The sequence below is a fragment of the Cannabis sativa genome, chromosome 8 (assembly GCF_029168945.1).
Source record: "Cannabis sativa cultivar Pink pepper isolate KNU-18-1 chromosome 8, ASM2916894v1, whole genome shotgun sequence".
In the NCBI taxonomy this organism is placed as follows: Eukaryota; Viridiplantae; Streptophyta; class Magnoliopsida; order Rosales; family Cannabaceae; genus Cannabis; species Cannabis sativa.
In genome coordinates this window covers 44019078-44031175 of record NC_083608.1, presented here as the reverse complement: position 1 = coordinate 44031175, position 12098 = coordinate 44019078, and the positions used below count along the sequence as shown (strand labels likewise).

The 12098-nt window shown below is 32.7% G+C and overlaps 2 protein-coding genes across 2 annotated transcripts; one reads left to right on the top strand and one right to left on the bottom strand.

Moving 5' to 3' along the window:
• Positions 1-151: 151 nt before the first annotated feature.
• LOC115701006 (uncharacterized) lies at positions 152-2281 on the top strand. The gene is made up of 8 exons (XM_030628691.2): positions 152-280; positions 697-874; positions 1018-1137; positions 1330-1373; positions 1458-1583; positions 1666-1750; positions 1898-1954; positions 2071-2281. The coding sequence occupies exons 2-8, from the start codon at positions 728-730 to the stop codon at positions 2149-2151; spliced, it is 660 nt and encodes a 219-aa protein (XP_030484551.1). The 5' UTR covers positions 152-280; positions 697-727; the 3' UTR covers positions 2152-2281.
• A 2071-nt stretch (positions 2282-4352) lies between these two features.
• LOC115699479 (E3 ubiquitin-protein ligase At3g02290) lies at positions 4353-8352 on the bottom strand. Its single transcript, XM_030626916.2, has 5 exons — positions 8098-8352; positions 6849-7197; positions 5811-6243; positions 5102-5211; positions 4353-4751 (listed from the first exon to the last, which is right to left on the bottom strand). Exons 2-5 carry the CDS (start codon positions 6966-6968, stop codon positions 4725-4727), a joined length of 690 nt encoding a protein of 229 aa, XP_030482776.1. The 5' UTR covers positions 6969-7197; positions 8098-8352; the 3' UTR covers positions 4353-4724.
• Positions 8353-12098: the final 3746 nt, after the last annotated feature.

Here is a 12098-nt window from a genome sequence, read left to right as displayed (position 1 = left end):
GTTGTTATGTAAATTTTCTTAAAAATTGTAAAAAAAAAAGGTTTAATTTTTTTTAGGGTAGTAACTTGTTAGGTAAGGGTGGAAATGGACATTTTGGGTTTGTATTTGTTAGTATGCAAAAGAAGAGAACATGAAATGAAAAACGTGTCCACCGATCACTATTTATTGTCTATTCTTCTAAATCTCATTACACGTTATTATTGTTGGTCCCTCTGTTTCCCACAAAAAAAAAAAAAAAAAAAAAAAAAAAAATCTGTTTCTACACTTTTCGCTCTATAATGTAAGTGTTTCTCTCTTGCCCTTTTGCTGGATAAAATTTATTTCTTGTTAATGGGAATCATCTTCTTTGTTTTTTTAATTACCTTCTAAAACCTTGTATGAATTGTTTGAATGAGTGAATGAAATTTATCATCAGCGTTTAAATAAAAAAAGTAAAGAGTTAAGTAGATAGTCAATTCATTAGGTTAAATGGGATTTAACAAACATTATTATGTTCTTCTTGCTCTTGCTTAATGGGTAGGCTTATTCTGATTACATGAAGGTTAAGCAAAAACCAGTACTGTTTGTTTGATACAATTTCTCACATGGGTCACTTTTATTATGTGATGGGTTTTTAGTATACACGTATGATTATCCTCATTCTTGAAATTCCAAGTATTAGTCCAATTCTGGTCTAACTTGATGTGAAAAATTCAGAAGAGTTTAAATATACACAAGGGAAAGGACTATGGCTGAGGCAGTGATTAGTGACACTGCTGGGAAAAAACTTATTGAAATTGATATTAGTTCAGACACGGTATGCCCATGGTGCTTTGTGGGCAAAAAAAATCTTGACAAAGCTATTGCTGCATCTAAGGATCAATATGACTTTGAGGTCAGTCTTGTATACTGCAACCAAGCTGTTCTTCTTCATATAAACTCTCTCTCTCTCTCTCTCTCTCTCTCTCTCTCTCTCTCTGTTTCTTCCTTAAAATTTTATTGTTCGTGTCTTGTATGTTGTCAAAATTGAATTTGCAGATTAGATGGCATCCATTTCAACTTGAGCCTAATGCCCCTAAAGAAGGAGTTGATAAGAGAGAGTTTTACAGGGAAAAGTTTGGGCCTCAAAGTGATAGGATGCAAGCTAGGATGACTGAGGTCTAATTCTCATTCTTTGAATCTCTTTAATCATGCTAATTGTATTATTATTAATATTATAAACACGCCTAACTTAATAAATTTTTCACACTTTCATACAAGTGTAGAGTTTATATTATCAGTATGTGGTGTTTAAACATTCTTTTAACACTCGTTCTATCAATTGGGTTGCTTTTATTTTCACAAATACAGGTTTACAAGAAACTTGGGCTGGAATATAACATGTCTGGATTAACGTAAGTTTTCATGGATGAGTTATCTTCTTTGTCATCTTTATCTTTGTTTGTTATTATCATTAATGTGATCTTGTACATGCACAGGGGAAACACTCTAGACAGTCACAGGCTTGTTAATTTTGCTGGGAAACAAGGTTCTGAGAAGCAACATAAGCTTATGGAGGAACTGTTCCTCGGATACTTCACTCAGGCAAAATACATTGGGGACTGGTAAATAAGCATAATTTAGTCACAATTAGCAGGCCTTTTACTTATGCATATTAATTCCAAAAGATTGTGGATTTGGATACAGGGAATTTCTTGTGCAGTGTGCTGATAAAGCTGGGGTAGAGGGGGCAGTAGAATTTCTTCAAGACCCCAACAATGGTGTTAATGAGGTCTTTTTCTTGACTACTTTCTTAAAACTTGTTTTCTCTGTGGTAATAGACCTTTTGTGATCAAGAAGCTATGGAAAATAAGTAAATAAAGCAAAGCCAAACTCTTGTTTATTAAGTACTAACCCTGGTTTCTATGGTGAACTAAAGGTTAAAGAAGAGCTGGAGATGTACTCAACAAATATTTCAGGAGTCCCATTTTTCCTGGTGAGTACTGAAAAATCTCAGTTACTCAAAACTTTAGGAGGAATCAGGGTGTGTGTGTGTGTGTGTTTCTTAATTAAATGGAAAATTCTGAGAAATATTTTTATTTAATTTGGCAGATTAATAAGGGAAAACAGAAACTGAATGGAGCCCAACCCCCTGAAGGCTTCTTGAGAGCTTTTGAAATAGCCTCAACTTGACATCAGCAGCATCTGTTTCTCTTTTAAAGTTATGTGTTGGTTTGACATGAATTAGAGGAGAGATCCTTTGGCTTATTATTATTATAACTTTACTCTGCCGAAACTTTAGTTATAAAATGTTTTATATAAATCTTTATGTATATATATATATATATATATATATTTATATATTTGTGATCTGGTGATTTTTTGCAAGGGTAATTTGAAGTCTCTTCAAATTGATGTTATTGATTGTTTCTGTGCCACCATTGGTTTAGCTACAAATAAAACCAAGTCTCATATATACTTTGGTGAAATTAATAGCGATAGTCAAGCTCTAGGTCTTGAATATTGTTCAAATGAAGGAAGGTACATTTCCTTTGTGGTACTTTGGCGTTAATTTTAGACCAACCAAGTGGAGAGCAGCTGACTGTGGGGATATTATTGATAAGATTCAAAAGAAGCTCCATAATTGGGCTAGCAGGAATCTCTCGTTTGCTTGAATAGCTCAACTTATCCATTTTAGTGTTGCTGGAAATTAGAAATTACTACTGATATTGAAAAATTCTGTAGAGATTATCTTTTGGGTGCTAAAGGTAATCGTAGTAAGCTTCATCTTACTTCTTAGGAGCATGTTTGCTTACCCAAAAAATTTGGAGGTATTGGTTTTAGAGAAGGAAAAAAAAGTAGAATATAGCTCTTATGGCAAAGTACATTTGGGTTATCTCAGCAAAGCAAGACTCTCTTTGGGTGAGATGGACTTAATCTGTCTACTTAAGAGCATTTCCAATTCCAATGGTAGTATTCTTTAATGGTACTAAAACCTCCACATCATCTAAAAATATAATATTTTATTTTATCTCTTTTTCACATCATTTTTTGACACTCTTATTTCTAAAAATAACAACACCCTTCAAGAATACTATTTAAATATATTATTTGTTTTAATTATAAATTGTATCTTTATTTACTTTAATTTTTTATTAAAAAATATAGCACCAATGTCATTGTATAACATCAATACGAATTCCTAAAATGACATCCATTTATTTTCAATGGTATAGCACCCTCATATTTTATCAACTAAGTTGTCTACCTCAGTAAATATTCTCTAAAATTTAACCATCGGAGATGCTCTAAAGGACCAAGATTTCTAGAATCTTAGTCCAGAAAATAATTACAGTTGGTATTTTAAAAAACTTCTCAAACTGAAAAATTTTATTGATCGTCATTTTTTGCTGGAGGATGATAGACAAGACGGTTTAAAGTAAAACACTTCTATCTGTTTCTTCTTGCTTGTGAAATGATGTTTTATTCTAAAGTTATTTGGCATAGACTTTGTTTTTTCAAGCATCGCTTCATTATTTGGCAAGTGATAATAATCACTTGCTCACAAAGGACCATCTTGGAAAGATCGTGGACTGTGATTCTAGCTACTGCCCTGTTTGTGAGACCATAGATGAAATTCAACAACATATTTTCTTTGACTATTACTAAGATGGTGATTCAGGATGTGCAAAGCTGGAAGACCTGGTGTTGGCAGCTATCATGAACACTACTATTGCTGCATTAATAAATTGCATTTAGTGTAATAGAAATAGATGTATCTTTAATTATATGTGTAGTTCTGCTAAAGTTCTTAGTAGTCTGGTTAAGGGTTGTTTATGTTCTCAAAGAGAGTTGCCTTTGCTTCAAAAAAAAAAAACCAAAACTTTATTTTTGTTTATCTTGAGAATACTTTTTCTTACGCCACGACCTAGACTAAACAAACAATAAAAGAACACCAGGAAATAGCCATAATGAACTGAGTGAGATAATTTTTGTCCAGAGAAACATACAAAAGGAAAAATCCATCTTCACATTAGGCATTGTTTCATTATAAAGCTCAATTGGATTAGCTAAAAAGGAACTTTACATCCAAGCAATCATGTCCACGCCTAATAGATTTGACATTTAAACCGACCAAGAGTTGGTGGAAAATAACCTCATTATTTTGCATATAAACAAACAATTTCACCCACTAGCTAAATAAATACCAAGTGGAGTGGAGTAGAGTAGCATTCTTGGTTGATTGATGGGGTTACTGCCAATAATGACACAAGTTACTACATAACCTACCACACAAAGTACTTGACAAAGCTGGATTTTCATCATAATTCAAGCACTTCTTTTTGTGCATAGTAGATATTGGGACCAGCTTAACACTAGTTAAAAGAAGAAAATTGGCACATAAAGATATAGCCCAATCATGCTATAGGGGCCATATGCATTTTTGTCACAAAACTCAACAAGGTCTATTCACATGCTTTCTTTTTTTCTTTTCTTTTTTTGCCATGTACATTTCTTTTCCAGTGATTCACTGGCCAAGTTTTGAGTGAAATTGCAAAAAATGAAAAACAAAAGGGAAAGATACCGGATGGAAATCAAATGTTACTTGCAGCAATCATTGCAGAAAAATATTTATAGTTTATATGTACCATACATCACACTTTTTTAACGTTGGACTATTCACAGTAACAAGACTATATTTTGGTGTTGTTTCTCCTCCAGATGTTGCAAGACTCCATCCACGACTTAAACTTTTCGATCAAGATTTAAGGCGTTTCATTGAATACCATCACCTAGAGAAATGCAAAGAAAAGGAAAATGTTAAGTAAAGATGGTTATCTAAGAGTTTCGGACATCTTTAATCCTACACTGTATATAAGAATAAGTTCCAGAGAATAATAACTAAAAAATGAATGTTACTAAGCTATGACATTCCTATTCAAGTATAGCATAAAAGTAAATAATTTTGAACCAGTTTGAGCATGATGAGGCAACACAATGAAACAATAGTTCAAAATATATTAAAAATTTAAAAGCAGGACCCTCTAACCCCACACTCGATCTCGATTGAGAAACCCAAATCAACATCAAAATGAATAACAACAATTTAATTATACCCAATGAAGCTAAGAAGAGACATTACCTTGCCACAAACCGGACAGCTTTCACTTCTCTCCATCCACTCATAGATACAACCAAGGTGAAAATGATGAGAGCATTTTGTCATTATTTTGGGGTTTTCTGGAGTATATTCTGCATTAAAAAGAGTAGAATAAGTTCGTTAGCATTTATCCACAATATTTTAGTGTATGTTTCTCTAACATTGTTGTGTATACTGTTAGCATTCATCTGGAACAATGGAATAACATTGTTGTTAGCATTTATCTGGAGCATTGGTGTATGTTTTCCTAACATTTTGGTGTATGTTTCCTTAACATTGTTGTTTGAAAGCAATAAGCATGATGAAGCCACAAACTGAAGAACCAGTCTGGCAATTGAATTTATTCAAATGGTGAACCAGCCAAGCTACTTTAATTCCTTATTGTTAAGAATTATAACCTATATACAACATGCCCTAAACTATTAAAGCAAAATGTGTGAAATATGTAATGCAAAACAAGAATAATGGAACGTTCAAGAATTTGTACAAGAGATGCGCGTTGATGTGACCTGTGTATCATAAAATGTCACAAGTAATAGCTCTTCTGCAAAAGCCTATACAAGTGCCTGACTTCGTCTCAGCTCGTGAAAGAAATATGTATCCATGACAACCAAACAGATTAATACTAGCAGGTAACAGATCATTCAGTTAGTAATAACAAGATGAGATAACTTCGAAGTCAAACAAATACCTTCAAGACAAGTAGGACAGACATCCTCTTCTTCTGAAGATGTGTAGATATTCCCAACTCCAGTTGTAGGTTTAGTCACTGAGAGCTTTAAGGAGTTGGAGGACTTGGAACGGTGCTCTTTTGACCCATCTTCACAAACAGATTCACTCCATTTGTCTGCTGTACTCAGAGATTCTGAATCTGCATCAGTATCACTTCTGAGGGGTTCCGCCTCTTCATGTGAATGACTTGAGCCTTTATCACGCCTTGAAATCAGTCCATCCCGCTGCAAACGGAAGTATCTTGGGTCAGCATCATAAGGCAAGGGTCTTGGAGGAGAACGATACATGTCAGCTAGAGAGTTGTCAAGCGATGCTGAAGAAGTAATAGATGCTGCGCCCTGAATTGATGATGGGACAGAATGTGCTTCCCCTCTTCGAAATAGTGATGTATACTACACTCAAAGAGAAAAGAAAAGAAAATTATGTGTCCATATTCATAATGAAGACAGCGTCAAGCAAGCAACTTATTAAAAGTTGGAGACAATCTATGCGAATAAGTGGACTAGAGTGCATGTCTTCATTTGTTTGAACAACACATGTAATCAGTGTTCAAACAAATCATGCATGAACTCCTCAAGTACAATTAGTTCTGGCCTAAATAATCTATAAAACTGTAGCACACACCTTTTTTTCTGAAGAATTTAATCAACACGTTCCTACTAAAAAAATATACTACTGACAAGATGATTGTAAAAATAAATCAAGTGATCGCTCAAAATGTTCAACAAAAACATCAAATTTAGAACAGTGAAAATTCATAACTTTCTTCCTGCAATACTCTTTCCCTCATTCCCATATGAGGCTCCCAAAAACAGTAGCATGCTAGAATAACTAATGACAATCATGAGGAATTGGAGAAGGGGGGAAAGAGTGGAAGATGCATTTACACTAATTCTTTTGTGAAGGTTATCTCGCAAAGAAAGCAAACACAAAAAGAACTAGAGATATACGAGTCAAAATGTAATGAAATTTACAAAAGGGGATGAAAAAATCATACCACATTTATGAAATTCTGAATAAAGCAACTAAGACACATACAGTTCCTGTATATAGAACTGTTTGGATTCACGTAATCTTCAAAATCGTCCACATTCAAGCAGCAACAAACAGAACCCATTATGCCAGCTTCACACTACTCAAAATCCAACACAACAATTCTTCAACTCATTGAAAGAAAACAAACGCGGTCAAACTATTAATCCAACATTCCTCTAAAACAGCTTAATACTCCTTTCAAAGAAGGAGAGAGGACCCAAAGCTCGCAGAAGTAGCCTCCACGAACAAGTACCCTCCCTCTTCCCTCCTCTGAAATGCCCTTTAAGATTGAGGCCGATTCCTTTCTTCACCTGTATGCAGAACACAACAACATTAAACAACCGCGATCAAATTCCCAATAACAAACACCAAAATGCTCTTTCTTCAACAAACTCGTAACCAAATTAACTATAACGTATGCCACATGCACCCAAGCTAATTGTTTGACTGAAATAGATAGCTAAACACTTCAGATTATACAACTAACTCAAAATTATATATTAAATATCCAGCAAATAATTGAGTACTTATACAAAAGTTGCCATGCAGTTAATTGTTCCATTGGGTTTTTTATTTTTGTTCATTTTTTTTAAAATAAAAAATAGAAAGTAAAGAATTTTGACAAACTTATCACCATTTAAGCCTTTGAAAGAGATCATCCATACCCACAACCTCCCCAAACCCCCTGCAATTTTCTGTTTGTCATAAAAAAGGAACACTATAGTTCGGCCCATATGGAAATCAAGGAGAAATTATTTCCGTTAAAGCTAAGGGAAAAATATACGGATAATCAGCCCATAGAAAAATATACTACTGATTTAGAATATAGTGCAAGTAACAAAACGTTTTCATAAATGTTAGACCAATAAAACAAACACCCATTCTTTCCAGCTAAAAACAAACAACATGCGTTTCAGAAGAAGAAAAAATTAACATGAACAAGGTAAAAAAGATAATCGATGATCAATTTTACCAAAACCCCATGTATAAATCAATCATCAAAACAAAAAGCCACACTAAATCGATCAAACCCGATATACCCTTTGAAGAAAAAAAAAATATATATCAATTTCGCAGCAAAGTTATCAAATTCTGGTCAAATCAAAAGGTCAACAGTACATGAGAAATACACACATACATATATATATAAAAATATAAAATAGATAAATATATTTATATACAGAGAGATAAGAGAAGAAAAGAGAAAGTACCTAGATGAAGGTGATCGATCAGCGGAGGGAAAGAGTTGTGAATAAAAGAAGGTATAAAATAGGATTGGGGAAGTCTTGGAATTGAGAAAAGAAGATTGTGAAAATGGTATTCTAAAAATGGTTTTGGGGATTTGGATTCTGAGGCAACAAAAGCTATGAATGGGCGCAACTAAAGCTCGCCTCACCTTCCCTGCGTTTCTCTTTGCCGGTGGGTGCACTTGCAAAGAAAGAATCTATATATTATATAGGGATATTGGCGGCTAAACCCCCCAAACTTTTGGGTTTGTGACAGTTAACCACCAAAACTCAAATTTTGGCGGCTAAACTACCTGAACTCCACTTCCGTTTTGTTCTGCACACCTCCGTCCAAGAATCGCGATTAAGTGCGCGGTGGGTATCCACGTGTACACACTTGTACACGTGGCAAGTTTTTAGTGGCCCACGTAATATTAATTTTAAAAAATAATTATAAATATTTAAAAAAATTAAAAAAACAGAAAAAAATATTTTAAAAAATTATTATAAATATTTAAAAATTATAAAAAATAAATAAATTATAAAAAAAAATATTTTGTTTTTTTTTTCTTTTTTTCTTTCCTTTTCTTTTCTTTTCTTTTTTTTTCTTTTCTTCTTCTTCTTCTTCTTTTGCTGCGTGCAAATCCCCCAAATCCCCCAACCGAAACCCTAGCCCTCCTCTTCCTCTGTCGGCCTCCTCCTCTGCCGTAACAACCCCAACCCCCACTACCATTTCCTCCGACCCCGACACCTTCGTCTCCCGATTCGGTCCCGACGAGCCACGAAAAGGTGCAGATGTCCTCGTCGAAGCCCTCGAGCGCGAAGGTGTTACAGACTTCGCTTACCCAGGTGGTGCTTCCATGGAGATCCACCAAGCTCTGACCAGGTCCAGCAGCATTCAAAATGTCCTCCCTCGACACGAGCAGGGCGGTATCTTTGCGGCTGAGGGTTACGCTCGCTCTTCTGGTCTTCCAGGTGTTTGTATTGCAACCTCCGGCCCTAGCGCCACCAAATCTTCAGGGTTATCAGAAAACCAGTTCCACCTGAAGTGTCCACCAAATCTTCGGAGGAAATGGTGGTGGGGGTTGGGGTTGTTACGGCAGAGGAGGAGGCCGGCCATGGCTAGAAGAAGAAGAAGAAGAAGGGTTTGGGGATCGAGAAGAAAGAGAAAGAGAAATAGAAAGAAAAAAAAAAAAGAGAAAGAGAAAAACAAAAAACAAAAAAAAAAGATTTTTTTAAAATTTTTATAAATTGTTTTTTTTTATTTTTTAATTATTTTTAGTATATTTAAAATTATAATTACGTGGACCACTAAAACTTTGCCACGTGTACAAGTGTGTACACGTGGACAGTCCACCGTGGCACTTAACTGTGATTCTTGGACGGAGGTGTGCAGAACAAAACGGAAGTGGAGTTCAGGTAGTTTAGCCGCCAAAATTTGAGTTTTGGTGGTTAACTGTCACAAACCCAAAAGTTTGGGGGGTTTAGCCGCCAATATCCCTATTATATAATCCCCTTTTTTACTTTTATTATTATTATTATTATTTTCATCTATAACAATAATTCTAATAATTTCTTTTATATATCCTATCGGGAATGATTTTAATATAAAATTATTTTTTTAAAAAAAAAAAAAGTAATTTTAATACAAAATTCAAATATCTTACAAAAGAAAGCAATTTTAATACAAAATTCAAATATCATATTTTCTTTTCTGAAGAAAAACAAAAAAAAAAAACTATTGAATGTATGGTGTAGTTAGTTGGATGATTTTCGTTAAATTCCTTATTTGATTGCCTTTTGGAGTTTGAGTTCTCGTGGTAGCGCTTATCGTGGGCCTTAAAAATGGTGCTCATTTAGAAGTAACTAAGTATTTGTGCCCTGGATATTGCTTGAGAGGGATTTGGTTGGTAACTACCTTAGGGAAAGTGCATAAGCTACAATTGACTCCTTAGTGGTCTCTGAAATTGCTATTAAGCTGAAAAAGTTAAGAATAAGATGTGCACCACTTGATCCCTTTTTGATAAAAAAAAAATACTTAATTTTTTATTTAATTCATATCATTGTTGTATAAAATTATTTGTGTTATGATTTAAATCTTTTTTTAAAAAAAAACATACCCAGTTTCCAGATTGATTAGTTTAGAATTTAGACATGAGAATAGCTACTCTCAACCTCCTAGTTTAACCTTCTCGTCCTAAAATACATGCCGAAATATTTTTTTTAATTTTTTTATGGCGATGTTCGTTATAGTTATATATGGTATTATCATACTTTCACATTGTAACATGGTATCAGAGCTAAAATAAACTCTAACGGGTATCCTATTCAAATTCAATAAGCGATCCAAAAAAAAAAGTCAAAAGAATTATTTGTGATTTGGTGATTATGAGTAAAAAGAGTTTTTGCAAGCTAAAAGTATCACTTGTGATAGAGTCGTCTAAGATTAGTGAGCAAAAAAGATAATAATATATATTAGATGCATGTATTACTATTCTAATTGCTAATTAATTTTGAGATGGAAACTCATGCATCTTACTATACACCAAACCTCATCATAATTTATTTATCACACTTTCACTTTCTAACATGTATTTCAGTTTACCACCACTCATGTTCAAAAATTTTAAATATATTTTTGAGCACTGTAAACAATTCATAATTGTAAATTTTATTTTTGACATCTTTTAAATTGACAAAAATATTTTAATTTTATTCTTTTAAATTTTAAATATTTTATTTTTGAGCACTGTGAACTTTTAAGGTCGTTAAAAATGCTCCCTCGACTATTGAGATTGTTAGATTTAAGGACTTTTATCTAATTTCATTCAATTTTACTATTTCAGTGATTGTTTATGTACTAAACCATGCTCCTCAGACTTTGATATCTACCAAATCATGCCCCTCGAACTTTGACATGTATTAAATCATGTCCCCTAAACTTTCATCCATGTTATACTTTTTTACTAAAATTGAAAAAAAAAATCCTTAAATCTAACAATTTTAATAGTTCAGGGGGTATTTTTAACGACCTTAAAAGTTCAGGGAGCATGATTTGGTACATGTCAAAGTTCAGGGAACAAAATCCTAATTAGCTTGATTTAAATTATTACGATAAAAAAATTCACTATATACTTAAAAAAAAATAATAATATTATTACATCTACATTTTGTAACATACATGACAATTGATCTTAGAATTTGATTGATTTGAGATTTAAAAATTGTGTTTTCTAAAAGAGTGTTTTGGAAATAAAAATTTGAATTTTGTATGTGAAAAATTATTTTTAAAAATGTGATTGGTTGTAGTGTAATTTTGTGTTTTTGAGTTTTAAAAGGTTGGATTTGTAATTGGTTGAGAATCTCAAAATAAAAAAATAAGAGAGTATTTGAAGAATTTTTAAATTCATGATTTGAAAACATAAAAGTGTTGTTTTTATTTTTTTAGCTTAAAACTCAAAATCATATTCAAATTTAGTTTTGGAAAATACCAAACTAATTAAGTATTATTATGTGGACCTACCTTTTAAGTTTTCAAAAACATAAAATTGTTTTCAAATCCCAAACCAATCAAATCCTAAGATTAAATTTAAATACAATATATATCATTAAAGGTAGGGCGATAAAAATATAATTATCGGTATTTTTTTAATGCAATAAAAATAATCAATTAATTAGAAGGTAAAAAATTTAAACTATTCTAAAATATATATATATATTTTTATGTAAAATAAACCAATTAAAAATTATAATTTCAATTTGTATGAAGTATATTCTCTAGTATTAAATAAATGAAAACTTAAACCTTTAATGAGTGTAAGATATTTGTTTTTTTATCAAATGATGTCGGCCATGAAACATATTATATAGAAAATGTGGGATAAAATACTGAAGAAAATGTAAAGTATAATAATTAAAAACAATGTATATGCCAAACTTTTGATGTCAAGAACGGCTGGATTAATCTTTACTATATACATATATAT